Genomic DNA, 27,453 nt, shown 5'->3' with positions numbered 1-27,453 from the left:
CTGTTAGCTGTGAACTAGCTGTTAGCTGTGAAAATAAATAATTTAGTATGAGTGTTTGGTAAAGTAGCTGTTAACTTTAAAATTCTAAAAAAATAGAAGAAAATTCAACAGCTACCTAGCTTTTCACAAAAGTTAATAATGTTAACTTTTCACAAAAGCTACTTCAACCACTAAACTCTACCCCCACCACTACTTTTCCAAACACTCATAATTTAATCTATGTAGTGGTTTGAATAAGTCAAACCACTAAAAGCTACCTAAAAGCTACTCAAAAGCTAGTGCCGAACACGCCCAAAAGCTTGTCATATGCTTCAATGTTAGTTGTTGCTAAACGTTTGTGTTGCATGAATGTCAGCTGATGCTAAATATCGTTTCATCGCCAATTCTTAATACAAGTACGAGTAGTTAATATATGATAACAAGGTTTTAGTTATATTAAAAAGAATAACGTGCATGTTTAAGTCTCCATTATTATCAACTTTAAACTGTTTCGCAACAAATATTATTCTAAAGAGTTAAATGTGATCATATGACCCTCAGTTTTACTTTGGACATAACACTCTCTTATTGACATTATAACGTAAGGCACAAGGAGGAATATAATATAACTAAACTAAAATTTATAGGAGAATACGAGCTTTATTTAGGTAGAATTTGAGGTATGACAAAAGTTTTAAGACATTCAGCCATTTAGGAGTCTCTATTTCGTTAACTTTTTTTTTTTTTTTTTACTTTGTATTCATTAACTTAGTTTCATTACATGAATCCCTTCTGAACAATATGGCTTTAAAACAATGATATTAAAAACGTGTAGTAATATAAACACCTACATCCAATATTATTACAAATGCATTACTAATTCAAACATATAGATGCAAATTACAACCTAATTTTCTCTTCATTTGATCAATTGTAACATGGATAATACCAAAGGCCCTATCCAAAAGAATCATATCCTATCCTCTCTTAATTAGGTAATAAAAATCAAAGAGATCAATATTTTTTTTCTTTTTTCATTTCATATCCTCTCTTAATTAGGTAATAATAATCAAAGAGATCAATTATTTTTCTTAACCCTTAAACTAACACACCACCTTTACTCAATTGGATAGAACAAATCCTATCCATTAAATTACCCCTATTACCCCTCCTCCCCTCCACCTCAACCTTCTCAACCAAGGGCATTTTAGTACTTTCATACACCACCCACCCAAACTCAATGACCACACTCCACGTGGAACAAAACCACAGGACATCACATACAAAGCAAGACCAAAATTTACCACGTGGCAACCCCAAATTAAAAAATCAAAAATAAAAAAAATAAAAAAATCAAAAATAAAAACTCCCCTAAAAATAACCTGCTGACGTGTACAATCTATCATAGCCTCCCTATAAATAGGCCCATATTTTTCTTTCATTCTCATCCATTTCTCTCAAACTTTCTCTCTCTTAAATTTTTTACTTTCTCTCTCTAAAACCGATTAGAACGACAACACTCAGACACAGACACATACCACCCTCACTACTCTTGTTGTATCTCTTCTCAGTTTTTCTCTCTCTTCCCCCAATTTTCTAGGGTTTCTGATTCATTCGATTTCTCTTTCTTCGATTTTATTCCGAAGATCTTGTCATTTTTTTTTTAATTTGATTTTACTTTTTTTTTTCGGCTGTCTTGGCTCGAGATCCGGGCCAAGTACAGAAACGGAGGAATTTGAGGGTTGGATTTCGATCGGTTTTGCTTGAGGTTTATGCTGTTGTAATCGTTTTCAGGTAATTTTTTGATTTTGTTTTGGTTTAATCTTCATTTTTATTGTTATTGATTTTGTTTTTTGATTGATTAAAATGTTAAATTGCATTTTTTTTGATGTTATTATGTGTGTTTCTGGAATTATATATGTATGTAAATGTGGAAGAAAAATGTGGATTTTTGTGTTTTAAAATTTTTTTATGTTGATAAAATTTATATTGATTTTGGATAAAATGTGTGTGTGAATTAATTGTTGTGTGATTTTCCGACATTATTTTTATTTGGATGTGATGATGTTATAAGTTAGGAATTTTGGAGGAAGTTGAATTTGGTTTTGGTTGGTATGGATTGTGTGATGATTGTTGTGATTTTTGTGAAAGTTTTAGGGATTGGAGAAATGGCTTCAAATGAAGGATTTTTAACGGAAGAGCAGAGGGAGAGGATGAAGATAGCTTCAGAGAATTCAGTACCGGCTCCTTCGAAGTTGTTATCATCATCGCCTAAGGGTTTATCTTCTTCGCCGAAATCGACTACATTCCTTTCTGATCATCGTGGGAAAGGTGGAGGAGGAGGTGGTGGTGGTGGGAAGGCGCCTTCTGTGAAACCTCGTCATTCGGGGAAGGTTGTCAGAGTCAAGAAGGGTGAGTAAAATTTTATTCACAATGCTGTTGGTTAATTTCCATTGATTTCTTCTGGTGTTATTGAGTGTGATTAATCTGCCAATTTTGTATATGTTGTATGTTTATTTAGGTTAATTGAGACACTGTTTTGTAGGATAGAGTACTGCTTTAAAAAGTTAAGATGAAGATTACTCTTTTATGTGTTAATGCAATCCTTTCCCTCTTTTTGCGTGATCACAATTTAATAGAGTTATGAGGATAATGGAACAACTTTGAGTAATTTCGACTATTTATCCCAAACTTATGTTCACACTTCCTGCTGTTTTTTTTTATAGAATTTTTAAACGAAACATTGCAAAGTTTACACTATTCACATAAACAACCTTGACCATCTTTTCTGATTTATGACTTAGGAAAAGAGATTTTTTAGATTTGACACAATGTGTTTTTCTAATAAACCTCTTTTGTTTCTTTAGTTACATTTGCGAATGCACAAATTCAACCGTTAATAGCTTTAATTATCGGTAAGCCAAAAATAAAAAAGTTGATATTTTGAAAATATATACTGTGACAAAACTACCAAGACCCCATATGACATAATTTTTCATTACGTATAAATTACAAAACATAATGAAAGGGAAGTGTGTGAATAGTGCAAAAGTAAAAAGGTGTCAACCAGTTTTATCTTCTTATTATACTACCTTTATTTAGTTGACACGTTTTGACTTTAACACTATTCACACACCTCTCTTTGACCATGTTTTATGATTTTTATGTGAAGAAAAATTTAGTTAAGTGTGATCTTGATAGATTCGTCACAATGTATATTTTTAATATATCAATTTTTTTATAATTTTTGATTATCGGTAATTAAAGATATTAATAGTTGAATTTGTACATTGGCACACTTGACTAAAGAAACATGTCAACTAAAAAGAAACGGAGGAAGTATTTACTTAGGTAACATTAAAAATGTTAATTGATGTAAAATGTGCCTTGGAAAGCATGAAACTTTTGTGTTAGAATAAGAATAGAGAAAGTACATGCATGTCTTTGCTTAATTTTGCTTGCAATATTGTGGTTTCCTTGTATTACTTGAGCATGAGGTGTTAACAATTTGTGTCACTCTTTGTTAATAGAGTTGTTGCTTTTGAGAATCTTTAGTTTTTATTATGACTCTCCCCTTTTTTATTCTCTGGATGGTCTTACCATTTGTGGCTTTCAGAATAATAGATATCTAGTATATGTATATTTGCTGGGGATTATGTGATGTTGTGACATGTTCATAAGTGTTCAGTTAATTCTGGGATGGAGGGATTAATCTATGGGATAGGAGACTGGGATGTGTAGTATTAAGAACTAGTACTATAGATACTAAACAAAGCCGGAATACTATATAAATTTTGGAAGTTTGATTCTAGGGTTAAACATGTTTGCAATTGTTTCTAGGTCTGTTACTCTGTTATATGCAGATCCGCAATTATGTACTTTTTTGTTTGCATGAAGGGCTTTGGAGTAGGGAAGTAAGGAGAGTAAGGGATAAAATTTAATTCAATTCTAGATTGGGGAAGAAGAGGAGGTGTGATATATTGGATCCCTTCCCTTTTTAATGTGCAGTATCTTTTTTAGCGCTGAAAAGATTTAGGTATGAAATCTACTAGTTTTTATTTCCTTTCCTCCCGTCTTTCTGCTCCAATAGTGTAAAAACCAAATCCATTGTGAACGCCTTTGCTAGTCAGTGATATAGCAACGATAGTAATATTTTATCCTCATGAACCGCTTACATAAACCCTTCTACTCCATGGAGACCTGATTGTCAGTTTGTCACTAACAATTTATTGAACTACCTGTAGTTATAGTTTTGTGGAATTGGCATTAAATGCGTAGAAGGATAGAGTACGAAGAACTAGGATTCTGTTCATTTATCCAAATTGGAAGGGTGGCAGAGAATCAATTTTACTGTATAAAATGATACTTCGTATTAACGCAAGCTATGTGCGTAATTATTAATTTTTACTAATCTTACAATTATGATCTACTTCTGGAAGTTAGTAGAGCTAAATATGGTAGTTTTTATAGCTATTTGTCTTTGTATGTTTCTCTGTTATAGCTCTTTTGGTATATTATTGTATTTTACCCTGCAAATGTCTTCTTTTCCTTTGTCAATCGTATTTTTCATGCAGTTGATTTTATCAACCTTTTTCTGTAATGGTTATAAATATAGCACGCTTTCTAAGATCACGTTTTCCTACTATGTTAGTGTCCTGTGCTGATTTGCATTTATGAATTTAGATGGTGCCGGCGGCAAGGGAACTTGGGGAAGGCTACTTGATACTGAATGTGAAGCACATCTAGACCGTAATGATCCTAATTATGATAGTGGGGAGGTATTTCTTCTGCCATTTACCTGTTAATTGTTAGCTTAGTAGATGACAGCTTGTTATACATTGCTTCAATTATTATGTTGTACACTTATTCTTGATGTCTTCTTTCTTGCATGAACTAAATTATACATCTTAATCTGCAGGAGGAGTCGTACAAGCTTGTTGAAGCAATTGTTACTGATCCCTTGGATGATTACAAGAAAGCTGTGGTCTCAATCATAGAGGAGTACTTCAACACTGGTGTGGTGGATGTGGCTGCATCTGATCTTAGAGAACTAGGATCGAGTGAATACCATCCTTATTTCATAAAGAGGCTTGTGTCAATTGCTATGGATAGGCATGACAAGGAGAAAGAGATGGCTTCTGTTTTGCTTTCAGCTCTTTATGCAGATGTCATCACTCCAGCCCAGATCAGTCAAGGTTTCATCCTGCTGCTCGAGTCGGCAGATGATCTCTCTGTTGATATTCCTGATGCAGTTAATGTACTTGCACTATTTGTTGCCCGTGCTGTTGTTGATGACATCCTTCCACCCGCATTTGTCACTAGGGTGCAGAAATATCTTCAAGAGCCATCCAAGGGGCTTCAGGCTGTTCAAATTGCTGAGAAGAGCTATCTTTCTGCCCCACACCATGCAGAACTTGTGGAGCGGAAGTGGGGTGGCAGTACTCACCTTACAGTTGAGGAAGTGAAAAAGAAGATTGCTGAGTTGTTGAGGGAATATGTGGAGAATGGAGATGTATTGGAAGCCTGTAGGTGCATTAGAGAACTGGGAGTTTCTTTTTTTCACCATGAGGTTGTGAAGAAAGCTCTAGTTCTTGGCATGGAGAATCGATCATCTGAACCTCTCATCATGAAGTTATTGAAGGAAGCTTCTGAAGAAGGCATAATAAGCTCCAGTCAGATGATAAAGGGTTTCTATCGGGTTGAGGAGAGTCTTGATGACCTTTCTTTGGACATCCCATCCGCGAGATCACTGTTCCAGTCCTTTGTACCTAGGGCAATATCTGAAGGATGGCTTGATGCTTCATTTTCAAAATCCACTGCTGATGATGCATATTTCCCCAAGCATGATGATGCAAAGGTGAAGAAGTACAAGGAGGAGATTGTGTTTATAATTCATGAATACTTCCTTTCTGATGACATCCCTGAACTCATTCATAGTCTTGAAGATCTTGGGGCTCCGGAGCTAAACTCAATTTTTCTGAAAAAGCTGATCACCCTTGCCATGGACCGGAAAAATAGGGAGAAAGAGATGGCATCTGTTCTTCTGTCTGCATTACATATAGAGATTTTCTCCTCAGAGGACATTGTGAATGGCTTTGTCATGCTCCTGGAATCTGCTGAAGACACGGCACTTGATATCCTAGATGCCTCGAATGAGCTTGCTCTTTTCTTGGCTAGGGCAGTAATTGATGATGTTCTGGCCCCTCTGAACCTCGATGAAATTGCAAGCAAGCTGCCGCCCAACTGTAGTGGGAGCGAAACTGTACATATGGCTAGATCGCTTGTCTTCTCTCGCCATGCGGGTGAGAGGATCCTCCGCTGTTGGGGTGGTGGCTCCGGGTGGGCTGTAGAGGATGCTAAGGACAAGATAATGAAGCTGCTTGAAGAGTACGAGAGTGGAGGTGTTGTTGGGGAAGCATGTCAGTGCATTAGGGATCTTGGGATGCCCTTCTTCAACCATGAGGTTGTGAAGAAGGCACTAATTATGGCCATGGAAAAGAAGAATGATCGGATGCTTGATCTTCTTCAGGAGTGTTTCAGTGAGGGCCTGATCACGATCAACCAGATGACCAAAGGGTTTGCTCGTGTCAAGGAAGGGCTCGATGACCTGGCGCTTGACATTCCAAATGCCAAGGATAAATTAGAGTATTACATGGAGCATGCTAAGAAACGAAACTGGATCCTGCCAGGTTTTGATTTAACTGATGAAGATGGCTTGTTGGCTGCAGCTTCCTGAAGGTAGAAGTGAAGATATTATTTAGGTGTCAGCCTCTCTCTTGCATGTTAAACAGTGTAATGCGCATTTACCTCACAGTATCGCGCTGTTAGTTGGCTCCTTGTGTTCATCTTTTATTTTCTTGGATTCACCATCTGATATGATAGAGTTTATTCTGAGGATTAGATGTATAAAGTTTTTATTTCTATTAAAATTGACTTGTCGCTTAGACTTGCGAAATCTTTGCATTAGTTATTTGTAATTTGACTTGACTTTTTTGTTAGATGATGATGACAGTGTTGAGTAGAACTCATCGGATGTAATTCACTGTAAATTATTTGGAGTTTGCAGGCCACCATGAATCATAATTATGTTGTGGAAACAATGCTTACAGAGCTCTACTCCTGGACCTGATGATATCTGCAGCCTCATTTGGGGCTGTTAGTATCTTGCAGTGCAGCTGATGTGCGGATGTGCCAATCAAAATAAAAGTTAACATTGTCGAATGTAAATTAATAAACGAGTTGTGAGTAGATGTTCGAAATTGAGTGAACAGTCGTTCAAACTTGTTTATCATTGGATTGGTAATACATTTGCACATTCTCTGTGAAAACTTCATACGCGACTATTGGTTTCAAATGACTTTCATGGTGTTTAGTACAAGATTTGGTTTCATGAGATCATATTTATACATTAAAGTTTTAACTACTAAAACCTCAATTTTTTTTTTTTTTTTTTTGACAAGAGTAACTACAAAACAAAAGCAACAATTAAAGAAAACTAGAAAGACCAAAACAGAAATCTATGACGAATAGCTTTCGAAGCCAACTAATGAGCAAAAAAGATCCAATTACGATGAACCTTCCTGATATGACAAGCTGAAAAAGAAAGAGCAGTATGAATATCCTGCAAAAGCAAAGTGGGGGCAAAGAAAGGAAATAAGAGTAGTGCTATCTGTGTATATAAGAAGACGGAGGTACCCCCGACGACTTGCAGCCTGAAGAGCCCATAAACACGCTTGAAGTTCCGCTTGAAGAGCAGACGAAGATCGACAAGCTCTTGAACCAGTAGTGAACCACCCCCTAAAACCTCTGAGGACTGAGTACCCCGGAAAATCCAGCCTGTCCCTGCAGCATTATCTTGAGAATCCCAAGCACCGTCGAAAATTAAGCAGAAATCCAAAGAATCATTAGTGGAACTAAGGAAGAAAAACGAGGTTGACGTGGAACAAAATGTCGGTCAACAAATACCTCAGCTTTCTCTAATACCCTAATTGTTGCGTTTCCTCTAAAAGTAAGATATTAATAACTATATATCTAGGAGATATCATGTTGACATAATACCTAGACCTAAAAACCAGTTAGACATGAAAAAGTTTCAGTTTTTGCAAGTTGTATTATATTAACTGTTTAAAAGGATTTTATGTATAGATTATATTAACTATTTTGGGAGAATAAATTATACTCGTATTACATCTCCCAAATTTAATACGAAGTATTTATAGATGCTAAAAAGAGCAATAACTAAACCGATAACTCTTTCCATATCTTAAGCTTATTCTCTTAATTTCAAAGTAGTATTGGCCTAGTGGGTAAAAATTTATCTCAAGATGAATAGATCTTGCATATCTGAAATTATTTTTTTTAATTGACATGTTTCGTTTATTACGATTGTCAACAAACAATTTCAATGATTTACATGCATTTTCAGTTATCAAATTGCATATACTACAACAAAGTATAATAAGTTATTGTCATGAAAATATATGTTAAGATGATTATGTATCCCACGTGATAATATTACATTATGAGTAGTACGGAGTACTCTGTATTTGCTATGGAGTATTCTACTATGTATATATTTTTTTTTTTGAAGAAAAGCTAGAAGTACCATTAATTAAATATGTATATGAGCATATCTAATATACTAATGTGTCTATTAGACTATTACTCAAAACACTAAGAAAGAAGTAGAGACGGAAAGACGTGACTAAAAACATTAAGGGACCGATGGAGTATCAATTACCGAGTAAATCGGAAATTGGGATAAAACAACTACTCTCTTTAAACTGTCGACTCTAATTACTCGTATGTGGTATCTAATACAGTTGGAGCTGCTGTAATAACAAAGGAAATCGCACTTTCTCCCAATATCTTTCATCCCCTCAAAAAAAAAAAAAAAAAAAAAAAACAAAATATCTTTATCTCTCTTAAAGTAGGCTTGGCCGCCGGCTAAAAGATAAATAAATCCGACCAAAATTGCAGATGTCAGCCGCCGGAGATTCCTCGGAGAAGAAGGCACAACCAATGAAACTCGTCGTTTTGGCCGACTTAAATGTCGATCCTCCTGAATTTGATGAAGATGATATCAACCCCTTCAACCCTTCTCCCGCTCTTCCTTCTAGGTCTTTCTTTCTCCTCTCTCTTTGGATGTTTATTGTAAATTTTTAATTATTTTGGTATGAATTTTGTTGCTAGTATTGGTTAATTGGAATTTTGAGCAATTACCCAATTGCTGAAACATGATTTTTAGCTGAAATGGGGCAAAAAATTCAATTTTGTTTGGATTTTTGGTTACCCATTTGGACAAAATTTAGAGGGGTGTTACAATTAAGAGGCTTTGGTTAAGGAAGAGCGAGTAAGAAATTTAATTTAGGGTGGAATAGTTTTAAGGACGTCATAATAAGGATTGAGGTCTTATAATTTGGTTTTTCTTTTTGCTGGTTTGATGTGTTGTTCAGTTAGGGCAATAATGTAGACGGGATTTGTTGTCGGGTTTTTATCGATAAATGCCGACTAAAATGGTTGTTCTGTTGGGGTTGAGTGGTAGAGCCGTAGAGGTTCTCAAGTCCATGGTTCAATTTGGTATGGTTGATATGTTGTTAATATAATTAAGTTTTTTCATTTAACTACTTGTTATAGAATTTTAGTTAACTATTACAAGCTTGCAACCATATATTTGATTGTTAATTATGATTTATGCAGTTTAAAGTCTTGTCAGTCAATAAGAGTAGTCAGGAAAAGTTAAATTATGGTAGTAATATAAAAGATTGTTGACGATACCTATTGAGGTCACCAAGTATGGTCTTTTTGGTTGTTTGATGTGTTGTTCTATCTTATTTATTCCCTTGGGTACCTAGAGCCGCAAAGGGCAATGATGTAGATGAAATTCAGAAATTTAATCTCAAAGACTTTTACAACTAAGCTAGTTGTTTTGTTTTGAATGAGTGGTAGAGGTTCTGAAGTCGATGATTCATTTTGGCATATTTGATGTGTTATTACTGGACAAAAGTTGTTTTAATTCAGCTGTTAGTAATCGGATATTTGTGAGAAGCAATTTTGAAGTTAATTTTTATTTATGCAGGTTAACAATTAGTGAGAGTAGTCAGGAAAAGTTGCCCTTGTTAGTAAAAGAAAGCAGTGATGTAGTAGATGGCGAAGCTAGAAGGTTAAATAAAATGGGGAAGTGCCGTTCAAGGTCTGGGAAAGATGAACATCTTGATTGTGGGGTGGATGCGGAGGGAGATCAACATTCTCAAGGGACTCCGTCATCCCGAGAAGAAAAAGTTAGCAGCCTTAAAACAGTGAGTTGGTTTTGAATGTTTTAGTCATTGTTGTTTCTAAGCAGTAAGTTGTGCTGGAAGGATGTTGTTTAGTGTTGCAATTGCTTATTGTTCTTCACAATTCTATCAGTGCATAATTACTTTTGGAAATATGGAGTAGTTTAGAGGGTCTAAGAAGAGACAGATTCCCATGTTAGATTGCTAGACAAATCATAGGCAATGCCAAAGGCTGAAAGAAGAATAGGTTTGTGCCAGGTTCATCAAAAGGTCCACTTGTATGTTTTGCGCTTGTCAGAGCTTTAAAGAGTAATGAAGAATGGTGAAATTACTTTTTGTTTACTCAAGTACAATTTATATCAACAGAGGGTGAAATTGCTTGAATTGTGGAAATGTTGCACATTCTTGTTTTGAGATATTGGTCCTAAAATGTAACAAATTTGGTAATTTCATAATTTTTTAATTTTTAGCTCCATATTCTTCCATAGAAATTCCAATCCGTTCAATCATCTTTTTTGTCAATTTTTTTATCCCTTTGAGGATGGATCTCATGGAACATGCTATGGCAACTTGGCTTTCAAGGAAAATGTTCAAGGTTCATTTAGATTAGGTGACAAGTTTCCGAAGGTTTGTAGGCTTTTCTAGCTTAAATGGGTTGGTTTTTAAGCCTGGTGGGAAGAATTTTGCCAAGTAGCTGTAAGCAATGGTCTTGGTCTTCTTTTCTTGTTTGTGAGACACCTGTATTAGATTTATAAGACAAATGATTACCTAGAAGCCAGAACGGGTAAGACCCTGGTATTGATGATGAACCCTGCATTGCTTCATGTGAAATCAATGCAGAATCATCTCTATTTGATCTGGCTTAACATTCGCGAGTATATTGTGAAAGATACACTCATTTTACAGATTGGTACTGTTTAAGATAGAAATTCAGACAAAAGTCTCATCTAGGCAGTACTGGAAATTTGATAATCATGGAGCCTTACAATTATTTTTTGTCCCTTTTTTTTTATTATATTATTGGCACCTTTTTTTTTATTATATTATTGGCAATTGATTTTCAGTCTATTTTATAATGACTTTTTTCCCCCCCTGTTTGTAACATAACAAATTTCTTATGTCGGTAGGGTTTGATACATGTGGCAAGGAAAGCTCCAAAAAATGCACATGCTCACTTTTTACTTGGCTTAATGTACCAGAGATTGAATCAGCCTCAAAAGGTTGCGCTAAGGTCTTAAAACTGTTTTTTAGGTCTCAATATATTCTTCTTATCTTTTGCGGTTAACTTGTAGAACTGTCTTTCAGGCAGTGCTTGACTACGAGAAGGCAGCAGAGATTTTACTCCGGTCTGATGAGGAGATTGACAGACCAGAATTGTTATCAATGGTCCAAATGCATCATGCACAGGTCTTTGTTCTAATTTCCTGAAGTCTGTTTTGGCTAGGATACTTAAGAATGATATTCACATTAAAATTGTGTTTGGGCAACAAATGTTGAAGGGAAGGAAGGTGAGGGAAGAAGGCAAGGAACTATTTTCCTTCCAAACCTTTCGAACTCGCTAATTTAGTTTATTTACAGCTTATTTGGTTAGTGGGCTTAGCCCTTTAGGAAGGTAAGGGAAGGAGAGGAAAGAAAGAGATGGGATTAAGATAAAGACAAGGAACTCTTTTGAAATTATCTGGCACCTATGAACATGTTTACTCCTAATGTATTCTTGTGCTAAGATTGCTGCCTTCCTTGCTGTTCAGTGCCTCCTCCTAGAAAGTCTTGGAGATTGTGCTTCAGATAAAGAGCTTGAACCTGAAGAGCTGGAAGAAATTCTTTCGAAGCTAAAGGAATCAGTGCTGTCAGATATTAGACAAGTACCTGTATGGAACACCTTAGGGATTATGCTTCTTAAATCTGGTCGTTTGGAGGTAAATTTGCTTACTATCAAATGTGTTTGTTAAGAAACTGCAACATTATTCTGCATGTGATCTGACATATTTATTTTTTATTTTTTTATAGAGTGCTATTTCAGTTATGTCTTCCCTGTTAGCCTTGGCACCTCACAACTTGGATTGCCTTGCAAATCTTGGTCTTGCTCATTTACAGAGGTAAGGAAAATGTGGTTAATACTCTCTCTTTCATGCGCTTATGGCTTACTGGTTCTCTTTTGCAGTCATTAATGTTCTTCATTACACACGAGGATAAATATGCCATGTTTAAATTATTGAAACTGAATGTAAAAATCTTTTTAAAAATTGAAAGCATGGATTAAGCTTCAGACAAATACATAAAACTTTAGGCTTATTTGGTTTCCTTGTTGATTGGAAAACTTTCACTTATTCTGCCATCCGGTACATATTAAGGTCAATATCCTTTTAATGTGTTGTGTGGTTCACTCCTTGCTTGGCTGTCTTAGTGTAGTTAGTGTCAGTGACCAGGATTCTTGTATTCACATGTTCTCAGTCATCTTGTGATGCTGGTGTTCTAAGGCTTTTCTTTATACCTGGTTCGTAATTTCAGTGGGAATGTGGAGGCTGCCTCAAAATGTTTCCAGGAGCTAATTTTGAAAGATCAAGGCCATCCCAGTGCTCTTGTCAACTATGCTACCATTTTGCTGTGCCAGTATGGCTCAGCTGTTGCAGGTTTGAATTACTTGTTTCTTAACTTTATCTTACAGTACACTTTTCTTTGTTGCTTCTGCTTTTGTCCAGTTTAAAATCTTTGGTGGATCTTTTTGCTATTGTGTATTAAATATTTCTGTTATATGGTTGTCTTGTCTCCTACTATCCTAATGTTAATCTCTCTCTAATTGTCAGGAGCTGGAGCCAGTGCTGGAGAAGCTGGTGCAGAGTCAGATTTTGCCGCTGCTATCAATGTGGCAAAGGAATGTCTATTGGCTGCAGTCAAAGCAGATCCTAAAGCAGCTCATACATGGGCTAATCTTGCCAATGCATATGATATTAGTGGTGATTATAGAAGCTCTAGCAAGTGCTTGGAAAAGGTGGCTTTGACCTTTCTGACGAAATCAGTTTGTGTTCTTCAGCTGTCCTTTCATAGTTTCATGTGAACAAGTCTCTGTTGATATCTGAATAACAGCCAGCTACAGTAGTATATGTCTTCAGGCCAGACTACTGTGTCTTAACCATGTGAATTGTAATGTTGCTTTACTTTTGTAGGCAGCAAAACTGGAGCCCAACTGTATGTCTACTCGATATTCTATTGCTATCCACCGTATCAAGGATGCAGAAAGGTCACAAAATCCCACTGAACAGATTTCTTTGGCTGGTAATGAGATGGCTTCGATACTCAGAGAAGCAGATCCTTTGTTGATTGATCCTCCAATTGCTTGGGCTGGACTTGCCATGGTTCATCAGGCTCAGCATGAGATTGCAGCAGCATTTGAAGGTGAACAGAAGGAGTTGATGGAAGTGGAAGAGCATGCTATTTGCAGCTTAAAGCAGGTACATTATATGTAATTTAGTTATACATGAGATGCTTGTTGTGAAACTATTTCTATTGGTGTGCTAGTGGCCAAGCTAAGACACTTTTTTTTTCCTTTTCTTTTCGGGTGGGGGTAAACAACCTAAACATGCTTATTCATATTACAATTTATTTAGACGAGGACATCAAATGAGTATTACGTCTATGATTTTTTTCAAATAAAAAAAAATAATCTTTTCAAGCTGTCCTATATTACTTTCTAAAAAGCTGGACCAGTCAATGATTATTATTGATTAAGGATCTAGTCAATACGTTACCTCTGAAGTAGCTGGAATGAGGTCAGTCTAACATCTTTGTTCGATCTAAAGAGTCTTAAAATATGTGGCTGATTTTTTAGTTTGCCTTTCAATCTTTAAAGACTTGTGAAGTTTTTAATAATAGAAGTGCATATTTGTTACAGCTCCTCCTTTGAACTTTATAATTAGTGTTGGCATGTTGCTCAATAAATTGCTACTTTGCTCTTAAAAATTCAATAACCGTAACATTTTATGGATAATGCTTACAATCTTTTTTACATGTATTAACAATAAAAAATTACAACTGCGTAGTGCATATATGCCTAAAAGTTAAAACAATAATTTAGACATGAGTGACACAACCTTCCGCAAAGACTCACAAATAAATTTTAGAAAATGCTAAATAGTTTAGTAATCCCTCCATCCAGTTTAGTAAGAAATGAACAAAATAGAGGAAATAATAATAATGAACCCTTCTAGTTATGCTGAGAGCTGGTTCTTACCCTCTTCTAGCAACAGTTATTGGGGTTGTATCTTCTTAAAGCTACAGCTAGAGTAGTTTAGACAAAGTGACCTTTGTGGCTTGATATGCTGTACTCAAGAATGCCTGGCCTCCTCTTTTTTCACAGGCAATTGGAGAAGATCCAGATGATGCTGTTCACTGGCACCAATTAGGGCTCCATAGTCTCCGCACCCAACAGTTTAAAATGTCACAGAAGTACCTCAAAGCTGCAGTATCTCGATTTAGGGAATGCAGTTATGCCTGGTCCAATCTTGGTATCTCTTTACAATTAGCAAATGAACCATCTCAAGCCGAGGAAGCTTTCAAACGAGCTTTAATTTTGGCTTCTTCTCAGCAAGCACATGCAATATTTTCGAACCTAGGGAATTTGTACCGGCAGGAAAAGAAATATGATAGTGCAAAAGCTATGTTTACAAAAGCACTTAAGCTTCAGCCTGGATATGCTCCTGCATACAACAATCTAGGTCTTGTATTTGTTGTTCAGGGCCTACTGGACGAAGCAAAGTTCTGCTTTGATAAGGCTTTACAGGCTGATCCCCTTTTAGATGCTGCCAAATCTAACATGGTTAAAGTTTTGGCTCTGTCCAAGATATGCAAAAGTTTCCCTTCAAGCATAATGCAGGAATAATTCGGATGAGGTCTGAGGATATGGACTTTCATTTTGAAGGTGGAGAAAGCATATATATCCAAGATGGTTCAGAACAGATTTATCCTTTCGATGATTGGGGGTGAAATCACGACCCAATGAGAGAGTTTGATGGGCTTTTCTGTAATCATTTCACATTTCTGAAAAATTGGATTCGTCTGCAAAAATGCCTTGGCCGGGAATTTACGCCATTAACATACATGGTAATATCCTACAAAATATAGCTTAAGGAAAGGTTATCAGGCCTGCCTTAGCAATCCTGTGCTGTGTGACTGAGAAATGTATCCGGTTTTGGTTATCACATATTCACATGGGCCAGTCCAGTAGGTTAGCTGCAAGATAGTCATCGATGATAAAAGGTTTGACGTGTCTGAAAACATGCATTTTCAACTTAGATATTGCTGACCGGAGTTGTATACACCTGCTCAAGGGTAATCCTGTTCAAAGACTGTTTCTTTGTGCTTGACCTCATGAATTGAAGGGGATTGTGAGAGGTACGAACAACTTATGCTGATTGCTCGTCATTGAAACTAGTATCTATGCTGTTTCCTCCACCTTTTCCCTGGGAAGTCCCTCTTCAGTAAAGCTGTATTCTGCTGATCGGGCCGTGTATTTTATTAGGGAAATAATTTGGTACAATACCAGGTCACTTCATTGCTGTATATAGAGATCAAAACAAAATTAGCCAATTATTAGTTTATTACACAAGCCAATGACATTTTCCATCAGACTTCACTGATCTGTATCACAGTTTATTATCCAAGCGGGAAATGTTATCTATTTTTCTCTTTGTTTTTGTCCACTATATCAATAAAAATGTTATCTATTTTTCTCTTTGTTTTTGTCCGCTCGTTAGGGAATTTATCTCTCACTACCTCGGTAGCTTCTGATTCATGTTATCTACAGGGTGACCTTTCCTCTGCCTTTGACGTTTGCCTTCTCTTTGATGGGGCCTGGAATGCTCAGAATCTTAGTGCAGGAGCAGGTTGGATTTTTAGGGAAGTGTTTTCAGATTCTGTGTTGGGAGGTGGCTCGAGAGCCTGTCACTCCTCTTCCGCCCTTCAGTCCGAATTACAGGCATGTTTGTGGGCTCTTCGGGCTGCCGGTCGTCGAGGCTTTCGTCGTCTTCTTATCTACTCTGATTGTTCGAATCTTTTTTCTCTTCTGCGAGATGGTGGTGATGGAGATATTTCTTGCCACTGGTTGCTTCACGAGATTCGGCTTTCTGTCTTGCAGTTTTCTATCTGCAAACTTCGCAAGGTTCCTCGTCAGTGGGTTGCTCCTGCTCACTGGTTGGCTACTCAGGCTCGTCGTCGACAATTGCTTAGTTGGTCCTTCTAGTTTAAGTGTGTTTTTTTTTTTTTTTTCTTTTTTAGGACTTCTTGTCAAAAAAAAAAAAAATAAATAAATAAAAAATAAAAAATAAAAATAAAAATGTGATCTTGGCTAAGATCTTATTCATATCACTAGAATTTTTGTGGTTGGACTAGAAAACCTCAAAATTTTCTGGTTTTGTGATGTTTGGCTAATGCAATCACATTACCGAGCAGTTACAACTTACAAGCGGGTTTGAACGGCAAATTATCGGTCTCGCTATTCATGTGTCTAGGTACTGGATAGCTTGCCCAAAAGAATTTTGATTAGTACAAAAATAAATTTTCTTGACAATGACTTGTTATTGCACATTTCAATTTGTGGATGTGATTGCATTTTACATACAGTTTATCAGTGTCCATACAAACGAAAAAGAACTTGCTGGAAACTGGTTAGAATTCTCCAGAATAACCCCTTGCAATCCTCTCGAATATTCTCCTGCTCTTTACATAAAAGATAACTTGCACATTCAAGTGATTCAACCTCACTAAATTCGAAATCACTCGATTTTCGTGTTATTCGTGTGTTCTCCATGGCTGCAACAACATCCTCCATTGCAATCCACATCCCCAAGTATCACTTCATCATCAGCTCATCATGTTCAAAACCCGGTTCGCTACCTGTTTCACGGTCATTAAAACAGTCTAACAAGCCTGATAAATCACTGTCTTTTGCTAAAAATCTTGCAGTAGCTAGTACTGTCTTTTCACCCCTTGCTACTTCCCCTTTAGCCTTAGCAGCAAAGAAAATAGTCGAGTCGCCTCAGGAAGATAACCGAGGCCTTATCCTTCTGGTGCCTGTTGCAGCTGCTGTAGGGTGGGTGCTCTTCAACATCCTGGGACCTGCATTGAATCAGATCAACAGAATGAGAAGCGAGAAAATGACAGTCGTTGGACTCGGACTTGGCGGGCTATTAGCTGCTGCATCAAGTGCTGTTATTGTGCCAAGTGCTTCGGCTGCAAGCGAAGTTGCTGAAAGTGAGGGTGCTTCAGGGGGTGGTAGTCAAGGTCTGCTCGCGTTGATTGTCGCGGGTGCTGTGGCTTTAGAGGTGGTGATGTTGAATAGTATGCAATCAAAGTATGAGGAAAAGGGTGGTGCTAGTGATTAATTTGTTAAACTTTTGATAGGATTAGTGTGCTTTTGTATGTATAGCATCAAGATGTAGCGAAAAAAATAAAATTCCTTGAATGTAATTACATGGAGTATATATATTCATACATCAAAGTAATGTGTTTTTTTTTTTTTTTTCAAAGTAATGTGTTAAACTATTCATAAACGTGTTAAACTATTCTACAATGGACAATAGAGAGAATTGTGTCATTTATTTTCGAAACAAAGGGAAAACCGCACAAACATGAAATTTCGCGCAATAAAATATTACTCCACATTAGTTCTATTTTTATGCAAAAGTAAATTTTAAATTAAAGGAAGTATAAAAGGATGAACCACAAAAGAATAAGCAAAAGTACAAATCACCAAAAAAAGAAAAGGATAGGGTAGAATTCAGGTGACAAATTAAACAACTGAATTAAATCCACCTCTCATCTCTCAAGTCTCAAGTAGATCAAGAATCCTTGCATTGCCTTTTATTATCATGAGACTCACATCATCCCATGTACACTTTTCTTCTTACCATTTTTAGTCTTTTTATTTATGGGCCTATTCGTTACCATTTTCTCTTTTAAGTTGTTGGGAACTACTTTATATGAGTAGAAGCATTCGTTTGAAATAAATGATGTAAAGGTGGTTTGATAGACCATTCATGATAATGCAAATTGGTAAATTTCAAATACGTAGTAGTTGCATAACTATTTTGTATAATATACGCAATTCCTTTTATATACTTCCGGGTGTACATAGAGTTAGGTGTATTTAAGGGTAGTTTTTTTGGTTCATTTTAAATAAAAGTACTCTTAGCTTGGCTACACCTTACACCTAAGTATATATATACTAATTAAGTACGTAACCTTTATTTTTTTACACTATAAGCATGTCAATAATTAGAATCGAGTAATTAATAAGTATAGATCAATCATTAAATGTAAAGTGAATTTGTTTCTATTTGATGATATTCTTGTTAGGAATCTTATATTCAACTTTCAATATACGTAGTACCACCTCCGTTTCGTAATAATCTCAATTCATCAGAACTTATTTTTTGTAAGTGAAACTTATCTGAACTTATCTAAACTTATTACACCTGAAAAAAGTAAAAATAAGGTGAGCAAAATAGAACTTAAAAATTACTCTATGTTTGTCATTCAACATTCTATTTCAAAAAAAAAAAAAAAAAAAAAAAAAATGCATATGATCATAAACTGCGGTTTTTAGTCATAAAAATTGCCACTTGAAGTAAAGGTTTTCAATTGAACACCACTTCAGGCCTAACGTTACTCCAACTAGAGGTTTTTTGATCTAAAAACCGCTACCTAAAGCTTGTTCGTCTTCATTTTTTGTGTTTCTACTTTTTGAAAACTGAAAAAGGAAAAAAAAATCACAAAAAGTGGATTAGATTTTTTTTTTGTTGCCAATTTTTAAAACCATGATGACATTTTATTTCATTTAATTATTATCAAATACGACGTATATCATATGACTTTCAAAATCTTAAAACCAAATCACAATGATATCGAACTAACCCTTAAAGTAGCGGTTTCTTCTAAATTGAAAAAGAGACCATATTTTAGAACTTGGATAATTTAGTACCATTATCAAGGGAAAGGGGTCATATATACCATATAAGGAGTATTTAGTTATTTACATCGTGCTCACATAGTTAGAGGTGTCAAAATCATACTCGACTTGATCGACCCTGTCCAAATTTGATTCAAATTTCGATTGGCTTGGACACAATAATATACCATGACTCAAATCTAAAATAAACCCGATCTGACCTCACCAAACCTAATCCGAACACTCAAATTGACACCTCTACCACGCTAGTCATAGTCACATAGTGACACCCTTCCATACGATCATACGTCCCACTCATAAAATCCCAAACATTACTCGTACTACAGTATAAAATTAACAACCAACCCAATATTCTATTCCAAAGAAATAAACCCCTTTTACACTCCCATGCAACAAATCACACAACCACAACCATGAAACTCCCCACCATCCCCAAACACCCACTCCTCCTTCTCCTCCTTCCTCTCCTCATCCTCCTCCTGACCTTCCTCTCTCTCTCCTCAACCCGACCCAAACCCGACCTCATAATCCGACCCGAATACACCACCTCCTACCAATCCTACCTAACCCACCAACTCCACAAAACCCTAAACCCCAAACTCCGCAAAATCTGGCTAACCCGCGATTGGACCCGCAAAATCCACGTCTTCTCTCTCTTCTTTCTCTCTCTTCAAAACTCCCACCTCCTCTCCAACCACTCCAAAGCCCTCTGCATCGGCGCCCGGGTCGGCCAAGAAGTCGCCGCGCTTAAACGGGTCGGAGTCATCGACTCAGTTGGGATCGATCTGGTGCCCTATCCACCGTTGGTTGTTTTCGGGGACTTTCATTCTCAGCCGTTCGATGATGAGGTTTTTGATTTCGAGTTTTCGAATGTGTTTGATCACGCGCTCTTTCCGGGGAAATTTGTGAAGGAGATCGAACGGACGTTGAAGGTTGGTGGGATTTGTGTGTTACACGTGGCGGTTTCTAAGCGGGCTGATAAGTATTCTGCTAATGATTTGTTTAGTGTTGAGCCGTTGGTTAAGTTGTTTAGGCATTCTGAGGTTGTTTATGTTAGGGGTATTGATGGGTTTGGGCTTGATACTGAGGTCGTTTTTAGAAAAATTAAAAAAATTACTCGTATTTGATTCTTTGATTTTATTATTTATACTTTTATTAAATTATTAAGTGTAGTGTATTACAGAGTATAAAAAACATAAATTCCGAAGGAATGATTGATTTTTGATGATTTGATATTGATATGAATGCAACATGTTTGAGGAGGTTAATGACGTAATTTGAGTGAGTGATACGAAGTATATACTTGTATCGGTTGAATGTCGTTGTTGGGGCGTCATGAGATTAGAGTTGTACAAAAGTTATTGTTAAACGACATGCATGATGCAATAGTTTACGGGTAATTGGTTATTTGAATGGATACAAAAAAAATTGTTATAGTTGAGATTTAATGCATGGTAGATGATTGAATTGTTTGGTTGATTGTTATATATTACGGTATGGCTGAATATGAATGTTTGGTGATGGTTAGTCCTTAACTTTTTCCCATTTGTGTATGTTTTTAACAATTGTAAATTTGTGGATTGAATTGTAAAATCCATATATATGTATATCAAGTGAAAATTATCAACCAAATATTTAAGGAGATTATTGCCATTTTCCAAAAAAAAGGCAATCCGGTAGTACAGACGTACAGTACGTACTATAGGATCAAACTTATCAAAGTGCAACTGTGCAAGTTGATTTATCACAAATTTGGCAAATGCAAAAGTGCTAATAATGACTGCTCTTATTATGAGGCCTTTTAGTCCTAAATAATCTGATTCTGTGAATGTCAGATGCTACTGTATGAAGAAGATTGAGTAGGTCCACTTGTTAACTCTTACTGGTACAAATGCGCTAGATCTTGTGTACAGTGTACCCTTCAAAAGGGAAAGGAAAAGAAAATAAATGTTCATCTATCACCAACATTGATCACGTACCCCCTAATGGTTGTGTACTTGTGTAGCTAATTTTGGTCGTCATTTTTCTTTCTATTGGTTTTAATGATTTTAAATAAGAAGTTGATCTCGAAGAGGTGACAAACGAGTCATTTGGATTGAATCAATTTGGGGTAGTCATTTTCTAGTATGACTCGTTTGAATAGATTTTGAGTCATTTTCAGATTGGGTCAATTTCGATTATATTGCCAATATGCTTATTTTAAATAAACTAATCATTATTAGAAACATTGATTGTCAAGTCTAGTACGAAGTATAATTCAAGGATAAACAATGATTTTGGGTAGAGTTTAGGTCTTGGGTCAGGTATTTTAGATTGGGTAAACGCATATGTGTTAGTTTTGATGGGCCTATTCACCTAATCTCTACTACCCAGCCTAGCCTTCATTCTTTCCATTTTCTTGCTCATAACTTTTGTTTTGGATATCTCCACTACTTAGCGAAACCTTCATTCTTCCCATTATACTCTCTTCGCTCACCATAACCAAAACTTAAGGTTGTGCTTCAAACAAACTCTCATTAAATGCTCTTTACTAAAAGTGATAGTATCTGAATATTAGAGCTCATTATTGTGAAAAACAATGAAATGAGATTTTCATTTACAGCTTGTTACATAAGAGAAGAAGTGAGCTAACTCATTACAAAGAATCAGGGATCTTTACTGCTGTAAAATATGGAGTAAAGTACTTAAGTTGATTGATATATCCAAGTGCTCAAAGCTTGTACATTCACTAAAAGCCTTGGAAGATCATGAACTTTCATTCTTCAATTCATAAACAGGTTAACTAGCATACTGCTTCGTAACAAGGCTTCCACAAAAATCCAAGTCAAATCTTTCCTCTGGTGGATCTCCGATGCAATCAAAAACTGCATCAGCGTTCTCAAAATCTTCTTCAGCAGTGTAACTGCAACAGATAGGGAAATTCTTAATCCAAAACTAAAGCTAAACAGCTCATTCAGTAGTAATCATAAATTTTACAGTGGCGAACTGATGCAAAATTCAGAATTTATACAGTTAAAGACTGCAGCAACTTACCCGCTTTTGGTCACTATGCACTTCATTCCAGCTGCTTTGGCGGCTGCAAGACCAATGGCACTGTCCTCTACCACAACGCAACTGAGAACATTGAAAGAACATTAATATTCCTCTATATTTTTGTTGTTCTTTAGCACATTTTAACACATTACAGCCTTTATTTCTCGTTATTACAGAACAAAATGAAATCACTACTCCAGTACCTTGCAGGGTCAACACCAAGGGTTGTGGCTGCTAGAGTATAAATGGCCTGTCAAGAGGAAAAGAATCAACAAGAAAACTGATAGCTTTACCCAGCAAGTAAACACTAGAAAATATAGATGATTAAGTTGGAGGGCATGTGTCACATATCTGCAACATTAAGGAAGCTTGAATATCAACTTGTTAGATGTGACAGAGTTGTCATAGGGACAACTTTATTCTTTGACATGAATAATTATGTACTGAATATAGTAGTTGCTTTGTTTCGGTCATTTGTGAAGCAATGAACATGCAAAGGAGCTAGTGGCAGTGGTCTGATGATACTAATATATACTTTTTACAATTCATATGAAGATAAATTGAAAAAGACAAGGAAGAAAGGGACTTTACTGGATCAGGCTTCTTCCGAGGGACAACATCTCCAGCAAAAATCTGCATCTTCGCTGCTCGCTCAGGACCCAACAAGCATGAAACTATTGCAGAGACCTGAAACCATTATGTTCACTGGTCAGTGAATCTATCAAGCTGATTCCATAAATCTTTCATAAGGAATAGAAATAAGTGCTTGTAATTTCTGGTTCCAAGGAATCATAATGGTCAAGCGAAATTGAGAAAGGCAAACTGTTATACAATTGATCACTGTTCCTTGGTTGTATTTCTTAAGAGTTTTGAATGTTAATCTAGCAATTTATGCAAGTTAGGGCATCATACCTAAGATTTATTATACTAATGTTACACTGCCTTCTCACAATTAATGTTCAGAATGTTTTCAGGTATTGAGAATGAAAGCTATTCGTAAAAGCACAAAGCGTACCGCTTTTTCATTAGATGTGCTGCACACAGCCACTTTGACTCCTTTTGCCAAAGCCTGATCAATCAGCCTGCACAATATGAGAACAGAACATTCTAGATCTTTTTACCTGAAGAGTAAACAACTAAATTGATGTACTTTCTAATTTTAATGTGCAAATGTCAAGCGCTATCCAAGTCTTGGGATCAAATTTTATCTACATTATTGTCCTTTGTGCCTCGTCATTGGGTACTTGGGTAGATAATCTTCAAAAATGTGGACTTGAACAAATCCGTAATATGAGATAACATGATAAACACAGCACAGGAATATCTTGTACTATGAACAAGAATTCAGAAGACTTGATTTGTTTAGTTGCGAGTCCTGCAAGTCTCATGTTGACTGAAACCTGAAAAACCTAGTCCTACTTGGTCTTTCACTCCATAAAGATGTTGATGATGAGGATTATACAGCTAAACGGAAATAAGTTCCATGATTATAAAAAAGGCACTATATCCTGATATAATTTGAAGATATAATATGTACATGGAGGCCTTATCTCAATTTGTATTTGCTTCTTCACCATGTTAAAGAAAATTGTATAAGCAGCCAAGAATGTGTAATATCTTCACTAATGTTTGCACAGAATTTGTTTGATTTCACTTCCACAACTAAGATGAAAACAAACACTTTACAAAAGCACAAAAGCATAAACTCAAGTAACATACTTAGCAACGCCTGGCCGAAGAGGCAGCAGCTTCTTCTCAATAAGTGCCATAAACAGCTCTGTCTTTCTCTTGTGCAAAGAAGCAACAAACTCTTTTCTCTCTGCATCACCTGTAGGAGCCTTTTCTGGCCAACCCACCTGGTTGAAGTAGGCAGTCATCCTATACAAGCGGGCATAAGAGTATACAATTAACAAATGCTTAAAGAATAAGAAGTGATTCAGTTGTGCTCATAAACATATGCAACATTCATATGGTGGAAAAGAATGGAGATGGAGAAAGGTCAAGACACAATACTCCATATTATGTACTTCCTTCATCCAAAACCAATATTAAATTCTTAGTACACAATATAACATTTTAAAATGAAATGAAAAAGTTGTTGCCTTTCCTAATATTTTTTAATTCATGATTAAATTTCCTAATAAGTGGTATGCTGGGGGAGACCCAACTATTATAAGGATAATGTTGTAAAATCACATGACATACTTAATTATGAGGGGTTAAGGCGACGTGACAATCGTAGTAAGTAGCTTAACACAAGCATTAAAAGATGTATTACCTTTCCTTTCCACCTCCAATCTTGAGCAATTCACCATACAAATCCACATCCCAAGAGACACCCAGTCCCCTCTGTGCATTCATTCAAATTTCAAAAGTCTGAAATGAATTCATGAAGATGTTGAAGCATAAACTCATAAAACCCTAAGAAATCACCAAATTTCAACATTTCTGTCATTTAAAACATAATCTACTATGGAAACTAGGCAAAATTTCACCAAAAATCCCATCAAAATTCAATCTGAAAAGGCTTTCATCTTTCAACTTAATTTAGAACACATGAAAATGATCAATCACTAGCTTAGAATAAAATTATAAAATACAAAAGGCAAACGAGAAGCATTGATAACTTGATAAATTAGAACCTCCATCGTGCACCCGGGTATACCTCCAAAATTATAACCATTGATAATAACCCGAGTGCATTTAAGAATTTGTAAATAACAATTAGCAAACCAGTAAGTACACATGTCACAGATTCCTCACACATTTAGTAAATTATAATCAAAATGTTAAAGAACAACCAAATGTTGATCATATATACATAAAAGAGCAAATTAGAACCCCAAAACTTTAACAAAAAAAAGAGGTAAAATGTGAAGAACATACTTCAGTAAAAGTATCATTGAAAGAAACTCGGTGACCATCCCTTTCAGTATCAACAAGAACACCATCACAATCAAAGAGAAGAGCTGCTGGAGGAGCAGGGGATGTAACAGAGCAATTTACAAGACTTGATCTTTTTCTCATGCCCACTAATTTTTTTGTGTTAAAATCATTAGAAATAGCTAAATTTTTACCAAACAAAGAAGAGGGTGATAAGATTTTTGCATTTTGCTGCTTAAAATTGCAAATTTTGAACAATTTTGTGTGGGAAGATGAAGGGGCTACTGTTGATGGTGAGTAAATGACTGAAGAAGCCATTAATGAAAAATTTGAGAGTGTTTGTGTGATTTTCTCTCTCCTATAGTACTAGAATTTGGAGAAATTATGGATTGCTTTATCTGTGATCAGCCACTCTGTATGGTGCAATATAATGGTCCTACCTTGGAGATTTGAAGGGAAATTAGCTTGGCCTCTCATTTCATTTTGATTTGCAAATTGCAATTGAGGTTATTGACATGGCAAAGTTATGTTTTGATTTGCCCTATGTTTTTTGCGTTTTTTGCAAATTATTGATTGTTGAACTTAATTTGACTTATTTTTCGATAAATTATGAGAAATACATGTTTATCTTCTTGATAAACATATAATGGCTACCCCTCAAAAAAAAACATATAATGACTAAATTGTAAATAAATTAATAATTAATTTAGTAAAATTGAACCCATAATAGTTGATTTATTTAAAATCATGCTATGATGACTAGAAATGAATTCACCACAGTTGATTTATTTAATAATATGACATAATGAGTAGGCAACATTGTTTATTTATTTACTATGTATCGAAGCTATGAAGAATGCAAGTCAGCAGCACGGGGAGTGTATGCACATCATCAATAACTGTCGTAGTATCTGTAATTTTTTTATTTCTTTTGATTTTGTTCATTGTTATCGGGAAGGGAATAGGGTGGCCGATATTCTTGCGAACATGGGAATTAGCCTTCAAGAGAGAGTGGTTTATTTCGATGCTCCTCCAATCGAAATAAAGAACTCTCTTTGGGAGGATTTAGTTGGGGTGGCTTTGCCACGGATGGTGGTGTAGTTTTTACTTTATTTTGTACGGGTTCTCCCTCATTTGCATCAAAAAAAAAAAAAAAAAAAAAAAAAAAAAAAAAAAACTATTTTGCCATCTGATAAACGAAATTTGTTAATTAAGGAGATTTGGGGCTTCTTCATAAATTATGATACATAAATTATAATAAATGTGGTTTATAACTAAAATTAATTTCAATTTTGTTGAATTCAATTGCACATGATAAACCTCAAATTTTGGTTTTTCTATTGTTTATGAAAACAATGTTTTATACTACGTATACGAAGTAATGAGTACAAAACAAAAAAAAAAAGGTCTAAATTAAACCTAATTTCACTAGGGGTGAGCATGGGACGGGTACCCGTACCGTTAGTACTAACGGTTCGGGTACCCGATAACCAAAATCATTAAAAGTGATACCCATAACCGGAACCGATAAGTTCGGGTACCCGGACTTCGGGTACCCGGATTTTCGGATCGGTTATCGGGTACCCAATAAGATATCCAATAATGATAATTATACTTAATTACGTAGTTACTATGATATAATTTACAACTAATTAACAACAATACCATATGATCTTGACTAAATTATTAATAATATTACTAATCATTGATATAATAAAGTGATTATGAAGTAAAGTGAAAATTTAGATTTATATTAATAGATTTAAGTAGGGACAACAAGCAAAAAAAAAATGCTTATCGGATCGGATCGGGTAACCGTTAATTTTAAAATGATACCCATAACCATACCCGATAACAAATTATCGGAACGGGTAACCAAACCGTTATGGTTATTGGATCGGGTACCCTAATTTTCGAAACGGTTACGGATCGGTTTTTCGGGTTTTCGGTTTTTTGGGTAGTTTTGCTCAGCCCTAAATTTCACAACAAGCATAATATAACACGTCATGAAAAATACGCTGGTGGGATATGAATTGTGCATAAATTACAATTTTAATATTTGGCATAAACACAACAATCTAACTTTTTTAAAAATAATAATTTAATTAAAAAAAATTATTAAAATTTTCTTGCTCAGCACTTGAGTCAAGTTGTGCATGGGCGTTGAGGCTAACATTCCATAATATTTTAATCCATTCCATATACAACTTACTTAAACACTAGACACCTTGACTCACCATAAGGACTTGCACAGGCGTACTGACTCGACAGACCCTCGAAAAATATTCGATTCAAATTTCGACTTTTATAGTCACATAAGTT

General features: G+C 35.7%; 5 protein-coding genes across 7 annotated transcripts; 4 read left to right on the top strand and 1 right to left on the bottom strand.

Annotated features, from left to right (window-relative positions):
- Positions 1–1,441: 1,441 nt before the first annotated feature.
- LOC145617675 (MA3 DOMAIN-CONTAINING TRANSLATION REGULATORY FACTOR 1-like) lies at positions 1,442–7,005 on the top strand. 2 transcript variants are annotated; one of them, XM_081672407.1, is made up of 4 exons: positions 1,442–1,773; positions 2,137–2,391; positions 4,663–4,757; positions 4,898–7,005. In XM_081672407.1, exons 2-4 carry the CDS (start codon positions 2,148–2,150, stop codon positions 6,713–6,715), a joined length of 2,157 nt encoding a protein of 718 aa, XP_081528533.1. In that variant the 5' UTR covers positions 1,442–1,773; positions 2,137–2,147; the 3' UTR covers positions 6,716–7,005. The 2 variants fall into 2 exon arrangements, with proteins under 2 accessions (XP_081528533.1, XP_081528534.1); XM_081672408.1 differs by having other exon boundaries at positions 2,131–2,391.
- Positions 7,006–8,817: 1,812 nt separating this feature from the next.
- On the top strand, positions 8,818–15,981 carry LOC145617676 (uncharacterized). 2 transcript variants are annotated; one of them, XM_081672409.1, is made up of 10 exons: positions 8,818–9,098; positions 10,058–10,277; positions 11,381–11,473; positions 11,559–11,660; positions 12,002–12,169; positions 12,261–12,349; positions 12,762–12,883; positions 13,058–13,269; positions 13,418–13,702; positions 14,608–15,981. In XM_081672409.1, the coding sequence occupies exons 1-10, from the start codon at positions 8,959–8,961 to the stop codon at positions 15,127–15,129; spliced, it is 1,953 nt and encodes a 650-aa protein (XP_081528535.1). In that variant the 5' UTR covers positions 8,818–8,958; the 3' UTR covers positions 15,130–15,981. The 2 variants fall into 2 exon arrangements, with proteins under 2 accessions (XP_081528535.1, XP_081528536.1); XM_081672410.1 differs by having other exon boundaries at positions 8,820–9,098; positions 13,058–13,242.
- A 902-nt stretch (positions 15,982–16,883) lies between these two features.
- On the top strand, positions 16,884–17,714 carry LOC145617677 (photosystem II reaction center proteins PsbY, chloroplastic-like). The gene has a single exon (XM_081672411.1). It carries the CDS (start codon positions 17,054–17,056, stop codon positions 17,627–17,629), a length of 576 nt encoding a protein of 191 aa, XP_081528537.1. The 5' UTR covers positions 16,884–17,053; the 3' UTR covers positions 17,630–17,714.
- A 1,914-nt stretch (positions 17,715–19,628) lies between these two features.
- On the top strand, positions 19,629–20,371 carry LOC145618684 (uncharacterized). Its single transcript, XM_081673461.1, has one exon. The coding sequence runs from the start codon at positions 19,629–19,631 to the stop codon at positions 20,340–20,342; it is 714 nt and encodes a 237-aa protein (XP_081529587.1). The 3' UTR covers positions 20,343–20,371.
- A 1,384-nt stretch (positions 20,372–21,755) lies between these two features.
- LOC145616575 (CBBY-like protein) lies at positions 21,756–25,497 on the bottom strand. Its single transcript, XM_081671326.1, has 8 exons — positions 25,135–25,497; positions 24,527–24,597; positions 23,968–24,126; positions 23,264–23,330; positions 22,840–22,935; positions 22,452–22,498; positions 22,249–22,329; positions 21,756–22,117 (listed from the first exon to the last, which is right to left on the bottom strand). The coding sequence occupies exons 1-8, from the start codon at positions 25,447–25,449 to the stop codon at positions 21,994–21,996; spliced, it is 960 nt and encodes a 319-aa protein (XP_081527452.1). The 5' UTR covers positions 25,450–25,497; the 3' UTR covers positions 21,756–21,993.
- Positions 25,498–27,453: the final 1,956 nt, after the last annotated feature.

This window comes from Chenopodium album, chromosome 26 (genome assembly GCF_948465745.1).
Source record: "Chenopodium album chromosome 26, dcCheAlbu1.1, whole genome shotgun sequence".
NCBI lineage: Eukaryota > Viridiplantae > Streptophyta > Magnoliopsida > Caryophyllales > Amaranthaceae > Chenopodium > Chenopodium album.
Note: the sequence above shows the minus strand (reverse complement) of the source record. Positions and strands in the feature narration are given on the sequence as shown.